At 46.4% G+C, this 18,569-nt stretch overlaps 2 protein-coding genes across 7 annotated transcripts; one reads left to right on the top strand and one right to left on the bottom strand.

Moving 5' to 3' along the window:
- The first annotated feature begins 19 nt into the window (after nt 1-19).
- MITD1 (microtubule interacting and trafficking domain containing 1) lies at nt 20-6,053 on the top strand. 2 transcript variants are annotated; one of them, XM_006137420.4, is made up of 7 exons: nt 21-325; nt 4,041-4,142; nt 4,286-4,422; nt 4,551-4,637; nt 5,267-5,382; nt 5,710-5,770; nt 5,845-6,053. In XM_006137420.4, the coding sequence occupies exons 1-7, from the start codon at nt 172-174 to the stop codon at nt 5,938-5,940; spliced, it is 753 nt and encodes a 250-aa protein (XP_006137482.3). In that variant the 5' UTR covers nt 21-171; the 3' UTR covers nt 5,941-6,053. The 2 variants fall into 2 exon arrangements, with proteins under 2 accessions (XP_075772857.1, XP_006137482.3); XM_075916742.1 differs by lacking the exon at nt 5,710-5,770 and having other exon boundaries at nt 20-325.
- A 4,637-nt stretch (nt 6,054-10,690) lies between these two features.
- LIPT1 (lipoyltransferase 1) lies at nt 10,691-12,684 on the bottom strand. 5 transcript variants are annotated; one of them, XM_075916710.1, is made up of 2 exons: nt 12,508-12,684; nt 10,691-12,190 (listed from the first exon to the last, which is right to left on the bottom strand). In XM_075916710.1, the coding sequence occupies exon 2, from the start codon at nt 11,907-11,909 to the stop codon at nt 10,788-10,790; it is 1,122 nt and encodes a 373-aa protein (XP_075772825.1). In that variant the 5' UTR covers nt 11,910-12,190; nt 12,508-12,684; the 3' UTR covers nt 10,691-10,787. The 5 variants fall into 5 exon arrangements, with proteins under 5 accessions (XP_075772825.1, XP_006137469.2, XP_075772829.1 ...); XM_006137407.2 differs by having other exon boundaries at nt 12,512-12,684; XM_075916714.1 differs by having other exon boundaries at nt 12,523-12,679.
- Nucleotides 12,685-18,569: the final 5,885 nt, after the last annotated feature.

Here is an 18,569-nt window from a genome sequence, read left to right as displayed (position 1 = left end):
CCGCCGCTTCCGGGGGGGGGGGGGGAGAAAACCACGTGACCTTATTTCCTCCGGGATCGCACCCGGCTGCCGCTTGTGGTGGCTGCTAACGCGCGTGCGCAGGCTTGGCCCAGCTGGGGTTCGATCCCCGCCCGGCGCGTGCCGCGCTGCTGCCCCCCGCGCCCCCTCCCAATGTCCCAGGATGGGCCGGGCGCGGTGGCCGCGCTGGAGCCCGCGGCGGTGGCGGCGCTGAGGCGGGCGGTGGAGCTGGACTCGGCGTCCCGCTTCCAGGAGTCGTTGGTGTGTTACCAGGAGGGGATCGACCTGCTGCTGCAGGTGCTGAAAGGTACCAACGGGCTGGACGCCGCCCACCTGCCCGGCCCGCTGCAGCCTCCCAGCCGGAGCTAACGCTGCTCGCCCCTGAGCTGGCGGGCGCTGGGGGCTGGGGACTGTCACGTTCTCTTGGGCTGCAGGGATGCATGGCACAAGGGAGCCCTGGTCTACACTAGAAAACTAAGTTGGCTTAATTGTATTGGTCAAGGGTGTGAAAAATCCCCCCTCCCCCACCGTCTGGTGTAGTTAAACCCAGCTAAATCCCTGTGTAGCCAGCGCTAGAAACATTCTTCTGGCAAGTTAGCGCTTGGGAGGTGGGTTAGCTATATTGTTGGAAGAATCCTCCCTCCTCCCCCCGAAGTGTCTATGCTGAAGGAGCACAGTTGTGCATTGCAGCTTTTTAAGAGTGGAGGAGCCCTAATGACTTTAACATAAAGGCAGTGAGGTGCATGTTATAGTTATTTTATGCGCCTGCCTTGGGCATCACTGTGAATAAATAAGGCTTAAGATTTTGTCATGGATATTTTACTAAAAGTCAGGGATAGGTCATGGTTAATAAAGAAAACTTCACAGAGGCTCATGTTCTGTCCCTGACTTTTACTAAAACTATCCATGATAACATGGCAATGGTTAACAGGCTACAGGGATTCCTTTGATGCCCTGCCACCTGTGCCAGGTACCCCTACTGCCCGTAGCAGCTCAGAGCTTGCCTGGTCCCTCTTGCCATGGGGGGTACACAGCTCCCTGCCACTGCAGGAAACCATGGGACCCTGCAGCTCCCAGCTGAAGTCATGGAGTCTTTGGAAGTCATATTCTGTGACAAAATTATGTCTTTATTCCTAAATGTCTAATGACTGGTCTACATTAGGAAATTAGGTCAGTAACTAAATCTCTGGGGTATTTACAATTAAAGCAGCCTAATCACTTGTGGACAGTTCTAGATGGATTAGAGCAGTGGTCTCCAACCTTTTACAGGATGAGATCGCTTTTTGAACATAAGTGCAATCCAGAATCTACCTCAAACACAAATATCTTTGCCCCGCCTCCTTCGTGCCTCTTCTCCAAAGCCCTGCCCCTGCTCACTCCATCATTCCTCCTTTCCATCAGGCAGGGGCAGAGGGTTGGGGTGCAGGCTCTGGTCTTGGGCTAAGGGATTTGGAGTGTAAGGGAGCTCTGAGCTGAGCCTTGGGCAGGAGTTGGGGTGCAGGAGGAGGTTCAGTGTAAAGCTCTGTAAGGGAGTTTGGGTTTAGGAGGGCTCAGGTCAGGGGCTTGAGGTACAGGAGAGGGTACATGACTGGCACAGGGATTCAGGATGCAGGCTCCAGCTGGACACTTCTTACTAGGGATGTTAAATATTGGTTAATTGATTAGTCGATCAACCTCATGAATTCTTATCGGTTAGTCAACTATTCTGTAGTCCCCAGGGATGGGTCTAGAAGCCAGTGCAGTCTGACCCCACTCCTGAGGAGCCCCCTACCACTCCACACTGCTGCCTCTGTATCAGAGCCATCAGCGTGAGGTGCTAGGCGGGAGCTGGTCTGCAAGAGGAGCCAGTTTAAAAATCCGCTCCCCTCGCAGACCAGCTATCTGTTGCCCTGGGCTGCTGCCTCTGGCATGAGCCAGAACTTAACCGGGCTGCCTGTCCACCTGACTCCTAATACACTTTAAATGCAGAGCCACAGTGGGGGTAGGTCCCAGACCCGGCATGAGCTAGAATTGAGCTGAGATGCTGGCCAGCCTGCTAAAAAATGTACTGGCAGGTGAGAGGTTTGGGGGGGGGGAGGAGGGGAAGGAATGAAGGTAGTATTAACCTATAAGCTTTTGCTTATCCATTAATCAATTATACTATTTGTGGCGGGTACCCCCCGATCCTGCACCCCGTTCTGACGTAGTGGGGGGTACCTTGCTGGTTGCTATGCTGGGCAGTGGGTTGTGAGTGACCTCCATTGGCTGCTGTCTGTAGCACGGCCCAGCAGGGCAGGGGATGAGTCATTATGCAAAGGGGACTTCGAACCTGTCTGACCAGTGATCTCCCAGGGAGCGAAACAATGGGAAGAAGGAGGATGGAGCCCTGGCTGGGGGCAGGGCTGGGAGCGAGTTAGTTTCTGTCTGGGATCATGGAGGAAGCAGCCTAGGCAATGGGCTGGGATTTAGGAGCCCAGGCTCCCCCATCTCAAGGGGGGCTGAGGCATCCTAGGCCTGCCCTGTAACCAGTTTACATTTGTGCTGTGCTGTATCCTGGAGAAGCAATAAACTCCCTCTATTCTACTGGCTGGTGAAGTCTGTCCATGCCATTACGGGGTGCAGGAGACAGGAAAACCCCAACGCGCTGTCACACCCATCTACACCAAGATGAGATTCCGCCAGCGAGTAGAAGGATGTATTGCTTCTGCAAGGTACAGCACAGCCTGGGTTCTATGTGGGCATCAAGGTGAGGGACCAGGTAGCCTCAGACTCTTTGGGGTAAGGGTCCACAGGCCCCCAAACTCCCAGTACTTAACTTAGTCTCTTCTCTCCATGTTTTCCCATGCAAGACCGACTCTTCCCCAAACCACACCCTTCCTTTGTTCAAACTCCTTCCCTCTCTGGTGAGAACCAGTTGGGCCATGGTCTACGTGACATGAGGGCCCTCAAGGCGACCCCCCCACTGGGAAGTGCTTACAGACAGAGACCACAGCCCACCATCCCAAGTATAGCGACCAGCGAGTGGACTGTACCCCCCACTACATCACACTATTACATCCCTCCTGCTTCCTACTACAGGTGGCTCCTTTGTGGTGGTACAGAGGGGCTAAGGCAGGCTCACCCCTTCCCTGGCCCTGCACAACTCTCAAAAGCAGCCAACAAACTCCCTGCACCCCAAACCCTGTTGTTCATCTCACCCCCATTCTGCGGAGATCGAATATAGGGTGACAGAGGGGGACAGCTCCAAGGCAAAGGGCAGGAGATGTGCAACAGTGGGGGAAGGGGTAGCTGAAGTGCTGTGCTTGAGAGCCTCTTGGCCAAACCAGTCAAGATCACCTGTCAGAGGCTCCAAGATCTACCAGTAGATCCTGATCACCTGGTTGGTGACCACTGGATTAGAGATTACCTACATCAGGGAGAAGTTCTCCCGGCAGAGTAGATAGCACTTCAGTGAAGTGCTACAGCAGCACTATTGAAGCATTTTGAGTGTAGGCAAGCCCCCTCTTACTTTTTTTTTTTTTAAAGAAACGCCATCTTTCTAGTACATACTTGTTAAATTCTCCTTGCTCTCTCATTCAGGCATCTGCTTGAAAACTTGATTTAAAGATACTAACTTTGTGTATTTTGACGTGATGTTAATAATTTCTAGGTTAACCATAAAAAATATCTTATTGAATCTCAACACCTAGTGTTGTTAAATAGTTGTTTTAACACCCTCCAGAGTTTTCCTGCAACTGTGAAAATTTTAAATTGATTAATGTTAAAAAGTGCTTAAAAATAAACCTTGAAAGTATCTGCCAAAATTAATTAAAAAAAAAAAATCTGCCACGCGTAGATATACACACAATAAAAAATACTGAGAACCAAACAATAAAGGGACTGAATCTTGGGCATGGATGTAGTTCCAGCCCAGGATTTCTCTCTTTTTCTGTACACTGTTAAATACAAAATATATCTGAGAATCTTTTATTGGTGGGACGATAGAAGATTAACTACCAGACATAGCTATCATCCTTTTTTGAGATATTATTTTTTATTTACAGGTACAAAAGATGAAACAAAAAAATCTCATTACAGACAAAAAATATCTGCCTACATGGAAAGAGCTGAAGCAATTAAAAAATGTATTGCAAAAGAGAGAGAAGGTATGAAGTTGTACTGGAATTTAAAAAAAAAATCATGAAATGATGCACTTGTACATCTGAAGTTATGATACAGTTACATAGGTTTTGCATAATACATATGTATGATTTGAACTGTCTTGTTGAGTGAAATATGCTTTTTTTAGATGGTAAATACCACAAGCAAATTAAAATTGAAGAGAATGCAACAGGTTTCAGCTATGAGAAGGTTTTCCAAGACTACCTTAATGAGACTGTTACAGAAGTTTGGGTAGAGGATCCATACATCAGGCATATTCACCAGGCAAGTGACTCTTGAATGTAGTCAGTCTCCTCCCTCTGTGTGTGTGTGTGTGTGTGTGTGTGTGTGTGTGTGTGTGTGTGTGTGTGTGAAACAATTATTTTAGTTATTAAATAATCTAACTCTTACAGTTGTACAACTTCTTACGATTCTGTGAGATGCTTGTTAAGGGGCCCTGCAAAGTGAGAACTATCCACCTCCGCACTTCCTATGATGATGTAAGTATCTAGACTTCTTGTATAAGATCTATTTATTCACATATACCAGTATTTGTCAGACCCTCTCTCTTTCAACAGGAGATGCAGGCAGGTCAAGAGGATTTAACAAACAGTGCAGTGAATAGTCTAACAGAATTTATTTACGTGGAATCCTAAGTGGAAGTATCCATGGAAAAAGAGATGTTTGTATTGTCATATTTGCCTGTCTACTGCACCATTTAAAAAAATTCTGCTGTGACACTAATAAGAAAGGGCTGGATACATTTTGATCTTTAAGGGTTATGACAAGTACAAACCTTCTCATTGTCATAGTACTCATTCTAGCCCAAATCTTAGTCTGAACACATAATCCTATGTATGTGGACACAGTACATCTAGTGGTTAGAGCATGGGACCAGAAGAGGGAATTGAGTCCTTATCTGTAATCTGTTGTGGTTTGCTATGTGTTCTTGGTCAAGGCAGTCATGGTGCCACAGTCATGCAATTTACAAAAATGAGGATAAATTATCTGCCTTTATAAAGCATGTTGAGTCTTGGACAAAATAACAAAGTGATGTTAGTGAATGACAGAAGATAAATGGACACAATCAGAACATGCATAGTGGAAAACAACTTTTACTCTTGAACAGGGCAATGGAAAGAATCAGCAGACAAGTTGCCTAGAAGAAATAAAGCAATCACTAAAGAACTATGGAATAACACTGAATGTCTCATTTTCATCTTCGATCCATGATCGAGAAATAAAGTGAGTGATGCAGAAAACTAATTAATTCAAGATTATTTAATCCTCACAAGTTGTCTCTGACCATGCTTACAAACCTCAATAAAAACAGCAGGCAGTTACTTTAGCCAGTAAAATAAGTTCTTCATAGTTTTACGTTGTATTCAACATTGAGACCCATAGGATATAGTTTAAATGCTTTTAAAAAGACACTACTGCATTACATAGTTGGCATCTACTTGAAGAAGTAATTGTGATTGAAATGGTAGGTGGAATTTGAATACCTTGTATTAAATGTATGAACAGTTTGCTACTCCATCTTCAAGTTTACAATGTGAATTTTTAAAATAGATTCAACAATGGATGGATGATTAAGATTGGAAGAGGGCTTGATTATTTTAAGAAACCACAAGTAAGTGTGTCTTTACTTTTGAATGCATTTGAACTACGTGATGACTTATTCTAAAACTGTGTTCCTTTCTGCAGGGTCGATTTTGTCTTGGATACTGTGACTTTGATTTGAGACCATGTCATGAAACAACAGTGGATGTCTTTCATACTAAACACACAAAGAAAACATGACCAAATATTTATATTTAATTACTGCTCTTCCAAGCTTAAAATGCCTGCTTTTAATGTCTCTCAATTATATGTACTGTATATTTTTATGGAATAAATTTTTATATTTTTGATTACTTGCAGTTTGTTTGAATCAAAATTTCTCTGTATATATAACAATTCTTCCTTCGGAACTACAAAATGACATCACATCACTCTGCATGCCTCCACCCTCATCTACGCAACCTCCTTCTTCATTCCTCCCCGTGCTCTGGAGAGCTGCAAGCTGTACTCCTTCCCTCCTCCCCGGTGCACAGGCATTGGACTTTCACTGTGGGCCAGAGGGGAGACATGGAGCAGCTGGCCACACACTGGCCCTTGTGCCTCACTCCTCAGCCCAAGTGATATGTGGAGTGGAACAGGGGGGAAAGCAGAAGCAGTCCAGGCCCTGCTCAGTGGCAGGTGTCCCATGGGGCCCGACAGATGGGAGAAGGGGCTACTTGCACACAGGAACAGTTTTAGCAACACTGGTTGTAGAACCCAAAGGGAAATCCGGGTAGGTCGTGTCTTTGCTTGTTGGGCTGCCCATTTGTTGGAGGGGCAGCATGTGCGTAGGGAGGGAGAAAGGGGCATAGGTGTATGTAGGGAGGGATGGTGAGATATAGGAATGGAGGCAGGAAGATGGGCAGTGTGAGGATGTAGAGGGGGAAGGGTTAGGGATGGATGGTGGGTGTACGAATGGAAGCAGGGGAATTGTGGTATAGAGATGGAGGTGGGGGGAAGGATGGAAGGAGGGGGGATGGGCAGTGGGCCATGGAGCTCCAGTATAAGGATTAGCAGCCCAGATTACCCCACTAGGATCTCTTCCAGTGTGACTCAAATCTTGTTTTCAGTAGGGCACAGGTGCACAAAGATGGAGACTCCTACATGGTTCCATGTCTGTCCATTGGGTCCTGTCCACATGGAGCATGTCCCAGCCCTGCAGCGGGAACTTGCTTGACAGCTGGAAGGGCACATCTCGAGCACTGCTGCCCTGTAAAGGCAGACAATAACTATGGAGAGCAGGGAATGCTCTCCCTACCTGGCCTCTAGCATGTAACCCTACCCTTGCCTCTCACTACCAGGAGCACCTGGAACAAAGGGGGTTTGCTTGGAGTTAGGCCCCATTTTACTGGTTTTCATTTACACGTGTGGTCCACAAGCCCATAGAACACAGCCCTCCCTGACATCACTTCCCCATAGACCCATGCTAGCTGCTAGGAGAGGCTACGAATTCTGCACATTAATGAACTATTTTATTGGTGGGTGGGGCAGGAGCAGAGGATGTGTGGGGGCAGGGAAGAAAAGCTGGCAACTGAAGGGCAGGATGGCTGAGAGTGTTCGGGGCTGTGGTGGGGCAGGAAGGAAGAAGGGTACAAGTGACTTGAGGCCATGGAAGCCACACAGCTGGGCTCAGTGCAAGATTAATAGGCTCTCTGACCACAAAAGTGGACAATGAGGGGAGGGGGGGTTGGGGCACATCGCTCTAGTAATTTCCAAAGAAATGAGTTAAAAGCAAGATACAGTAGAATCTCAGTTAAAGAGCAGGGCTATGTCTGCACTGGTGTGATTGTGTGCCAGAAGTATGCAAATGAGGCTAAGCATGCAATATCGCTGAGCCTCATTTGCATATCTAATGAGCCACCATTTTTGCAGAAGAGGCTCTTGCGCCAGAAGGAGCTGTGTACACTGCCCCTTCTTGCACAAGAAAAACCCTCTTGCACAATACCGTTATTCCTGAAAATAATCAGCGTAACGGCATTGCACAAGAGGGTTTTTCTTGCACAAGAAGGGGCAGTGTAGACAGCTCCTTCTGGCGCAAGAGCCTCTTCTGCAAAAATAGTGGCTCGTTAGATATGCAAATGAGACTTGGCGATATTCCACGCTTAGCCTCATTTGCATACTTCTGGCGCAAGATCACGCCAGTGTAGACATAGCCCAGGAGTTACAAACTGAGGATATATTTCCATTATGGGGTAAATAGACCCTATGCGGCTCACTTATTTCAACTCTGGTACTCCACAAGAACAAGATGTGTAACGGAAGTGGAAGAAAGTTTCTTCTATTGACCTAGCATACTGTGGACACTGCAGTAAGTTGATCTAAGCTACACTGATTTGAATTATACTAACATTCAAATTGTGTAACTTTGGGCATACTATGGCTACATCTAGACTGCCACTTTTTTCAGAAAACAGTACACAAATCGCACGCTGCATTTTGCATACCATTTTCTCAAATGTTTTTTTCGGACAAGACTTTTCCAAAATTTGGCCTGTCTACACTGGGCCAAGTTTCGCAAAAGCCTCCTCTTTTGGAAAAGCCCTTCTTCCTCGTGAAATGAGGAAGACAATTTCTAAAAGAGTGCATCTGCTCTTCCATAAAAAACATCAGAAGAGCAGATGCATTCCCTGGACGTGGCAGAGTGCCCAGCACCAGAGGAATCCCAGAAAAATTCTGTAGTCTAGACATAGTTTATGGGGATAAATCTGTCTATTAGGGCAGCTCTACAATACTTATTTTGAACTGAAGGTATGCAATTGGACAGCAGTATAGACAAACTCTCCTCCCCTTCCCCCTCCCCCCAAAAAAAGTACAATACTGTTTAAATTTAAGCTTTTAAAATGGGAAGTTGTAAAATACTGTCAAGGTAAATAAACTGTTTCTGTCCTTGTTTTGTTTATATTAAGATACAGTGAGCCCTCGCTACTTCGCGGTTCGACCATCGCGGATTCACGACTTCGCGGACTTTTTTCATTACATTATGTATATACGTGAATCCGCGATGGTCGAACCGCGAAGTAGCGAGGGCTCGCTGTATACATGTTAAATATACATGTCCCTACTTCGCGGATTTTCAACTATCGCGGTCGGGTTTGGAACCTATCTACCGCGATAAACGAGGGTTCACTGTAGCAGTATTTTTCTTCTATATTGTGAAGCCTCTTGTTGTAGTTGGCCTATGTTACTTTTGAAAGAACCGTAACATTGTCTAGAATTTAAAATTTCAGAATTAAACAGCCTTAATTACCAATGAGTTCAAAACTGAGGTTTTTCTGTATTCATGTCATGAATTAGCAATGCTGAAAGTTTAAATGCTTGAGACTAGTCGCATTTCTGTGAACTGTACATACACCATAAAGTTAGATCATTTTGTTCCAATGCAGAAAATCCAAATATATGGTGGTTAGGCATCATTCAGTGTCTTAATTTTAAAGAAAAATAGGACTTATGGAAAACATATTGTAGCTTAATTAGATACAGCCCAATTGTTTCCTTCTAAAACAGGCCTGGGCAAAATACAGCCCACAAGCCGCATCTGGCCTACCAAGCCCGGTGAGGCAGTGGGGAGCCCCCGGCAGCCTCCCCTACTTGGCCCACCGCCCACTCAAATGGAGCTATAGGGTGCTGTCTCTTTGTGTCCAGAGAGGAGGGGGAAGATTCAGATGCTGCTCCTGCCCCCAGCACAATCCTATGAGCCAGTTTCTGGACAGAAACTAGTCAGTGGGAGCTACCTGTTTGAATTACAGGCAGCCATGCTCCTGCTCACTCACTTAGGTACATAGCAGCAGGAAGAAACATTTTAAACTCTGTAAGCAGGCTGGTTTGGCTGCTAACTGGTAAGTAGTCTGGCCAGAACCTACCTCTGGTACCCCAGCTCCTCCCTCCCACAACCCTTTGCCCTCTATTCCCACCCTGCTATGCCACATGCACCTATACCCCCTCCCAGAACTGGCATCCCAGTCTCCTGTCTGAGATCACAATCCCCTCTTACTCTAGGTCACATCCCAAAACCTGCACCCCAGTTCCCTGGCCCATGTCACAATTGTGTCCTTCACCTAAACTCCCTCCCAGACTCCACTCTCCCTACTACACCCCAATCCCTTACCCCAAGCTCCCTTCTGCACCCACCTCCATCCCAGACCCCCCTGCCCTCCCACCTCTTATTAATATGGAAGAGGGTGGCCCTCAACCACTTTCAAAAATCTTAGAGTGGCCCCCCATCAAAAAATGCCTACCCCTGTTCTAAGACAAGGAGGAGAGCTGTAAAAATCAGTGAATACTATGCAGAGTCCTCTGAGTTACCAATTGGCCATCACACTGGAATTTAACAACTTTCAGAAGCCTTCTATTTCAGTGATAACTAATTTCAGTACTAATGGGAATACACATTTTGATAGGCTCAAATACCTGTAAATAGAAGATAGCCAAAACAAATGTGCCATACTTGATCAGGCTAATAATGTGTCCCTGCTTTATAGCCATTTATCCTTCTTGTTGAGAACCAGCCCTGAAAGCAAAAGCACAGGAATCCAAATCCAGTTCTGCATATCTGAGATGGTCACTGCGTTTTTACTTATTTTAAGACATCTTAACTATTTTTAATGTAGCCCACAAGATGGAAATCTAGAGTAAAGTTTAGTCCATAGCCTAAAATGTAGATAGAGGATACTCCATGTATAAGATTAACTTTTAAAGCTATCAAAGCACCACCTCATATTAGACTTGGGGCTTTACAGTCTTTTAAATATAAGTTTTCCTATCCAAATCCAGAATATCTTTGAATTCACTGTCTCTGAAATGTGAACTTTTAGCATATAAATCTGGTCTGAAGTATCTTCCTGTACTTGGATGACTATGTACATGTTCCATCTTAAGTAATTGAGTTTCATGTGACAACATATTTAGTTTTATGATCAGTCTAAGTTGTAGTTGCACAAACTAAAGCATAATCAACTTTTATAAAATAACCAGATTTTATTTTACATTTTTAGTAAATCATGTACTAGTCAATAGCAAAGATGTGACTGTATACACTTTCATTATTAAAATCACATTAGTGTCATCACAGTCTCACATAAGAGACTCCACTTGCTGTGCAACTCATAGTTTTGTGGACATACTCTCAGCAAAGTACTTGCTAATGCTGCGGTTTCACTTGGGCAAAGTTTACTGCCAGTTAGGTTCTTTTCTAGTTCACTGCACATTGCTGGTGGTAGCCACTGCTCCGGCAAATCTATGTTACAAGCTTCAATTCTTCCATGCTTTACTTGTATATCCACTTTAACTTCAAGGAGAGACTGTTTATACACCATGTTAAAGCAAGTTCTAATACTAAACTTTGGTGTCTTGCCATATATCCAGTCCCATGTTTGGAGTTCTTTGGTTTTCATGTTAATTCCAGGGAAAACTGTCTCATCACCTGGATTTATTAAAGTAATACAATGGTCAATTTTATGGCATCTCGCATATTCTGCAGCAATAGCATCCATGACAATCTCACATGTTAAACTAGGATCCTCTTCAAAGAGATTTTTCACTAACGCAGGCATGCTAGGAGTGGCATTGCTTTTTATCCCCTTGTAAGGACTCTTCAGCACAGAAGATAAAAGAAACCTATCCGCATTGCATAGTAAAGTGCAGTGATGGTAAGCTACAGTCCTTCCTAGCTTTGCAGCTGTACCTGAGATTTTAAAATTCCCATTTAGTAGCAGATCATATCTCTCGGTGGCACGCACATCAAACTGGGGTCGCAAGGCTTTTAGAGCCCTAACAACTAATTTTAGGTTTTCCATTCTTTCATATTTTTTCTTGGATGTGAAGAAAGTCAAATTGATATTGCCCAGATCATGGTAAACTGTCCCTCCCCCACTTCTCCTTCTGGCTAATTTTATGTTTTTTTCTCTCATTATCTTGAGATTACACTCTTGCCAGGGATTCTGGTGTCTCCCAATCACCACAGTGGGAGAATTTCTCCACATGAAAAGAACATGTCTATCCTCTAAAGTCATATTGTCATGAACCCAATCTTCGACTGCCAAATTCTGATAAATATCACTAGAAACAGACTGTATAATAAGTCCGGTGTTTGCTGAACACCTGAAGCCAGCTGCTGGAATCTTGAGGCCATAATGTAACTGAAAACAGTTCTTCAGGGATAACAGGATTACCATATTTTCAATACAATTCTCAGAAAATTTGCAGGAGACAGGTCTATCAAAATTAGGTGTGAGATGTTCATATTCTGCACTCTTTTAGTACAAACACATTACTAATGGCAGTCATGCCATAATCTCTTTCTTCCCTGGATACCAAAAATAGTGATGCCACTGCACTGAATGTTTTTACAAGGTGGTTTTCCTTCTTCCAAATCCAAGGATGGCACTGGGGCAGGGCCAATATCTAAGATGGGACTGCAGAAAGTGGCTTCCACTTGCTGCATGTTACTAGAAGCCTGCGGAGGAGAAAAATACAAAATCTGATATTGGTTTGTCCTCCCGCATGGAAGCTTTACAACACTGTCATTACCAGTAAATATTTAACAATACAATCTACCATTAATGGACAGGTTACTTTTTAAGACGTCAGTAAGGGGTCTAGCTCATTAGATGTAAATTGCCAGTGTGAAGGGTCTCTCGTCGTCTTATCACGACGCCCCCGCGCTGCCTCAGGGAGCGGCGCGGACCCAGTCCGGCTCCACGCCCCGTTGCTCGCCTGTCTGAGCTGGGCGCGGGCTCAGCGGCTCCCGGGCGGAACGTGCCCCGCCATTACCTACCGCCCAGGGGCCGGGCAGCGCTGGGACGCAGACACGCGGCGGGCCCGGGTCTGCCAGGAGAGCGGCCCTAGGCCTGGGCTGGGGGTGTCAGTCGTTTCCGGCTCCCCCACGTGTGCGCCGGGGCCCCTTATTTGAGCGTCTCTCCTGGGTGCGCTTCCCAAAGCCTTCCGGCCCCGCGCGGCAGCTGGGGCCTGACGTTCCCCTCCTCCCCCCGCGAATCGCCCGGTGACCTGGGGGAAGAGAGAAGAGGAGACACCGCATCCATCTCACGGGAAGGGGGCGGGGCTTGCCAGCCGAGCCCTGCAGGTCACATGATCGGGCGCGATCTTGGGCTGGGGGGAGCTGGCTCTGCAGAGCTGCTGTGGGTGGCCCCGGGCGCCGCGAGCTGCGCGGCTCTGCGTCTGCGGCATCGGCCCGGGCTGGGGTTAGGCGGGGGCTTTACGCTATGGGGGATCGGCCTCTGCTGGGGCAGGAGACAATCCCCTGTGGTTTGGCTAAAAACCCCAAACGAGAAAGGACGGGAAGAGCTTGGCCACTGGAGAGGAGTACTTGTTGCAAAGCCACCGCTCCATTCAGTCTTTGGCCTCCTGGGAAACTTGCACAACGGCTTCAATAAATGAACCTTGGAAATTGAGCTCATAGGCTGTGTCTAGACTGGCCAGTTTTTCCAGAAAATCAGCCGCTTTTCCGGAAAAACTTGCCAGCTGTCTACACTGGCGCTTGAATTTCTGCAAAAGCACTGACAATCTCATGTAAGATTGTCAGTGTTCTTGCAGAAATACTATGCTGCTCCCATTCAGGCAAAAGTCTTTTTGCGCAAAACTTTTGAGCAAAAGGGCCAGTGTAGACAGCTCGGATTTGTTTTCTGCAAAAAAGCCCCGATTGTGAAAATGGCAAGCGGGGCTTTTTTGCGGAAAAAGCGCGTCTAGATTGGCACGGATGCTTTTCCGCAAAAAGTGCTTTTGTGGAAAAGCGTCAGTGCCAATCTAGACTCTCTGTTCCGAAAATGCTTTTAATGGAAAACTTTTCCGTTAAAAGCATTTCTGGAAAATCATGCCAGTCTAGACGTAGCCATAATGTTTCCTGATCTTAAAACCCAGTCGAACCAATGACTTCATAGTTCATTACAACCATTTTCCACCCTACTAGCCTTCCTTTGGCCTATCATATATATAGTAGCCCAATGTCTGTGAGTCTGAAATGCTGGCTGTTTCCTCTGGGTGGCGCTGTTGCCTGAAATGCTGGCTGTTCCCTCTGGGTGGCTCATGCTGCATAGGGAGTGTGGGGCCCAAACGGGCAGCTGAGCAGCTCAGAAGTCAGCCAAGCGCCACGGCGGGAGGGGAAGGGAGGGCGGGACGGTGACGTGTGGCGTGACAGCGGCTGCAGGCCTCTCCCCCTGGCCATGAATGTCACTGCCCCGCCCCCCCTTTGCCTCCCGCCGTGGCACTCGGCTGACTTCTGCGCTGCTCAGCCGGGCCGCCGCGGGGGAGCAAGTGGTGCAAGCGACCGTTTGGGCTTCATGCTCCCCATGCAGCACGGGGAGTGCGGAGCCCAAACGGCTGTTTGAGCTCCATGGTCCCCCGAGTGAGAGGCAGGAGGGGGAGGAGAAGAGAAAGAGAGAGGCAGGAGGCAGAGGAGAGCTGAGAGAGAGAGAGAGGGAGGGAGGCAGGAGGAGGAGGAGGATAGGGAGAGAGAGAGAGAAGGAGCAAGAGACCAGAGGCTCAGGAGAGAAGACCGATGTGGAGGAGAGACCTGAAAATCCCGTCTTATGACGGACTAATTGGTTAGTCATATATATATATATATATATATATATATATATATATATATATATATAGTAGCCCAATATATATATATATATATATATATATATATATATATATATATAGTAGCCCAATGTCTGAGAGTCTGTAACAATGAAATGCTGGCTGTTCCCTCTGGGTGACGCTGTTGCCTGAAATGCTGGCTGTTCCCTCTGGGCAGCCCGTGCTGCATGGGGAGTGCAGGGCCCAAACGGCCGCTTGCGCCACTTGCTCCCCCCAGTGGCCCGGGTGAGCGGCGCAGAAGTCATCTGAGCGCCACAGCGGGAGGCAAAGAGGGGGCGGGGCGGTCACGTGCGGCATAACAGCAGATCCAGGCCCCACCCTCTGGCCGTGAACGTCACTGCTCCACCCCCCTTTGCCTCCCACTGTGGTGCTCGGATGACTTCTGTGCCGCTCAGCCAGGCCACTGCGTGGGAGCAAGTGGTGCAAGTGACCATTTGAGCTCCTCGCTCCCCATGCAGCATGGGGAGTGTGGAGCCCAAACAGCCGTTTGGGCTCCGCGGTCCCCTGAGAGGCAGGAGGAGGAGGAGAAGAGAAAGAGAGAGACAGGAGGCACAGGAGAGCTGAGAGAAAGGGAGGCAGGTGGAGGAGGAGGAGGAGCGAGAGACCGGAGGCTCAGGAGAGAAGACCGAAGTGGAGGAGAGAACTGAAAATCCTGTCTTATGACGGGCTAATTGACTAGTAACTGCAGAGTTGTTAATTGCCCATTTTATCCCGAATTATTTATTGCAGCCCCTTATGCCTGACAATATGTTCCACTTGTTTTTGTATTTGGTTGTGGCCCTCCAGTTACCATGCTGAGGCCTGAAGAAGAGTTTTGTATAGCTTAAAGCTCATCTCTTTCACCAACACAGTATGGATAAAAGGTATTATCTTGCCCTCTTTGTCTATCTCATATCCTGGGATCAACATAACTATAGTGTTTTTGAAATAGACATTTGAAATCTGTTTCCTTTTATTTTAAGTGTCCCTAATTCACTGTAGGAGTCTCTCTGATTCTGAATATGCCTCTAATTTTGCAAGTGTTGTCCAAATAATTTTTCACACTTTGCTTTCCCTATCTGTAAAATTGAGCCAGTAATCCTTCCAGTTTGTAACTGTTTTAAGATTAATCTTTGAAAAAACCTAAGTGCAAAGTATTCTTTATTAAAATAGCCTTAATTTGATAACCATTGTGTAGTTTCTCTATAAGCTTCTTCTCCCTTCAGGAATGTAACTTCAAGAGTTTATTTACTTTTGTGGAAAGGTAGGGATTTTTTGTTCTATCGCATTATAGATGATTGAGAAATTTGTTCATGAGTTTGTCTTCATTGTGTTAAAATATTAAAAATCAATAATGATCAGATATCTGATTGTAAAGTTCATATTCCACTAGGTCAGGGATGAGCAATATTTTTTTATTGGGGGCCAGTCCAATAATTTGGAAAGTGGCCAAAGGCCGCATTCTTCCATTATATTGATGGAGGAGGTGTGGGGTCTAGGTTAGAGGTTAGACACAAAAAGGAGCTTGGGGTAAAGGAGGGAGTCTGGGTGAAGGATGCAGTTGTGACCTGGGGCACTGGACTGGAGTGCAGGGGTTTGGATTGTGACCTAGGGCAGGGAATTGGAGTACAGGAGGATGTGCAGGAGTTTGGGTTGTGAATTAGGGCAGGAGGGACTGAAATCTGGGGCAGGGGATTCAGATGCCAGATCTGGGAGGGAGTATGGGTACATAATGGGGGCAGAGCATTTGAGTATGCGGAGTAGGGAGGCAGGAGTGGGAAAGGTAGGGGCTAGGGTGCCAGAAACAGGCTTTGGCCAGGAAACTTACCAGCCAGCAGCACATTCCTGAATTAGCCCCCTGCCTGCGCTGCCCCTGCATAGGCTGCAATCACGTGCTCTGTGAATAACTATGAGCTCCTTGTGCTTCATGACTGCCTGTTATTGAAACAGGCAGCTCCCATTGACCAGTTTCTGCCAGAAGCCGGCCAATAGGATTGTGCTGGGGGTGGGAGCAGTTCCTAAAGCTTCCCCCTCTCCCCTCTGGGCTCAGTTTTTAAAGTGGAACCACCCTTCAGATGTGTTTCTGAGTGGTGTGGGGGTGGGGCGAGGCAAGCGGATAACCTGCCCGCTCCCTGCAGCTTTCACAGGCTGGATCCAATGGCTTGGCAGGCCGGATCCGGCCCATGAGCCGTATTTTTCCCAGGCCTGCACTAGACAGTGGCAGATAGTAGAATATGGCTGTAAAGCAGTTCCCACAAGGGCTGCTAGAGTTTTGTCACCATTACTTTACTAGGACTGAAGCTGGCCAAGGCAGAAGGAATGCATCTTCACGTATGGTTTGATATAAGAAAATGAAGGAGGGAATGGTGGTTCAATATTCCACATTATCTAAAGATAATAGGTTATGGGATAGATTGAAACAAAAGATGAATGTGTGTGTGATGGGACATACTCTGTCCCACTGTCAGCAAGCCTAACAAGTGTCCCTGCATTCAAGTACAGTAAAACTCCAATGGTCCAGCACTCCTGATGGTCCGGCACCATCGGGAACCCGGAAGTGCTCCAGGCAGCCAGACAATTGGAGCTGCTCTGCCCCCAGCTTCCCCGATTCAGCCACTGCTGAAACTGACCAGCGGCTGACTCCGGGAAGCCCCACGGCAGCACCCAGCTGCTCTGCCCCGGGTCTGAGACGTTTGTCCAATGTACATAGCAGACGGACACTTTCGGCACATGATAGCATAAATTATATTTCTGGATGCGCAGGAATATGTGTTCTTGATCTTATAACTCACTTGGTTAGGTCCAATAATGGTATCAGCAGAATGAATATGTGGACAAAGCTGGCAACAGGGTTTGTTGCAAGGGAAGGTACCAGGGTTGGTATTAGTGTGGTATGTCCCGTGGTTGTTGGTAAGAATCATCTTGAGGTTAGGTGGTTGTCTATAGGAGACTATGGGTCTGTCTCCCAGAGCCTCTTGGAGTATGGTATCCTGTTCCAGTATAGGCTGTAGTTTATTGATAATGTGTTGGACAGGTTTAAGTTGGGGGTTGTAGGTGATGACAAGTGGTGTTCTATTGTTGGTTTTCTTGGGTCTGTCTTGAAGTAGATGGTTTCTAGGTATTCGTCTGGCTCTTTCAATTTGCTTTTTTATTTCTCCGGGTGGGTAGTTGAGATTTATAAATGCTTGGTAGAGATCCTAAAGCTTTTGGTCTCTGTCAGACACTTCACCAAAGGATTAATGCCCACAAAACAGATATCAGACAGGATCACAAAGAAAAAACAATTTCTTGCCATTTCAACCAGAAAGGACACTGTCTCAACGACTTAACTACCTGCATTCTGCTACAAAGACCTTTTACATCTGCACTTGAAAGGGAATCCTCTGAACTGTCATTCATGCTAAAATTCGACACTCTCCGGGGGGATTGAACAAAGACCCCAACTACCTTACCCATTACAAAGATAGGTTCCCCAATTATCACCTCTAATACCATTAGCTCACAGACATCTACCTTTCCCCACCTCTAATATCATTAACTGACAGACACTTACCTTCCTTCGCCCCCCCCCGTATCCCTGTTCTGTTCTGAAATGTGATTTGTCCTTTTCATATGTGTTCATTTTTTTAATTGTATCCTTTGGTATATATGGTTGTGATTATTTTCTTCCACTATTTGATCTGAAGAAGTGGGTCTGGACCACGAAAGCTCATCATCTAATAAACCATCTTGTTAGTCTTTAAAGTGCTACATAGTCCTGCATTTTGCTTCAGCTACACCAGACTAACACGGCTACATTTCTATTACTAGGTACATAGAGGCGTTCTACCCATTAGCTTCCCAGCATAGGATTCCTGAGCAGTATCATCCTGACATGGTTAAATCTGGCCAATATATGGGTTTAATACGTGCTCCGCTTCTCCCTCAATGTAAAGAGACCAAACACACTTGTGGTAACCAAGCTGAGATTTTCCCCAGACACCTTACTCCAATGCACACATTAAAATAAGTTTATTATCTACAAAAAATAGATTGTAAATGACAGCAAACAGATCAGAGCAGGTTACTTAACACATTAAAAAACTGCAAATTGAGCTTAATATGCTAGATAGGTAGTATATTAACAGGTTGAACCTCTCTTGTTCAGCAACTTTTTAGTTAGCTGGATGTCCAATTATCATGGGTGCTGCTAAGTTTCCCACAGTCTCATAAAGTTTGTTTACAGGCACCAGTCCTGGCTCTCAGTGTCCTGT

Source organism: Pelodiscus sinensis, chromosome 1 (assembly GCF_049634645.1).
Source record: "Pelodiscus sinensis isolate JC-2024 chromosome 1, ASM4963464v1, whole genome shotgun sequence".
Taxonomy (NCBI): Eukaryota; Metazoa; Chordata; order Testudines; family Trionychidae; genus Pelodiscus; species Pelodiscus sinensis.
This window is presented reverse-complemented; position numbering and strand designations above follow the sequence as displayed.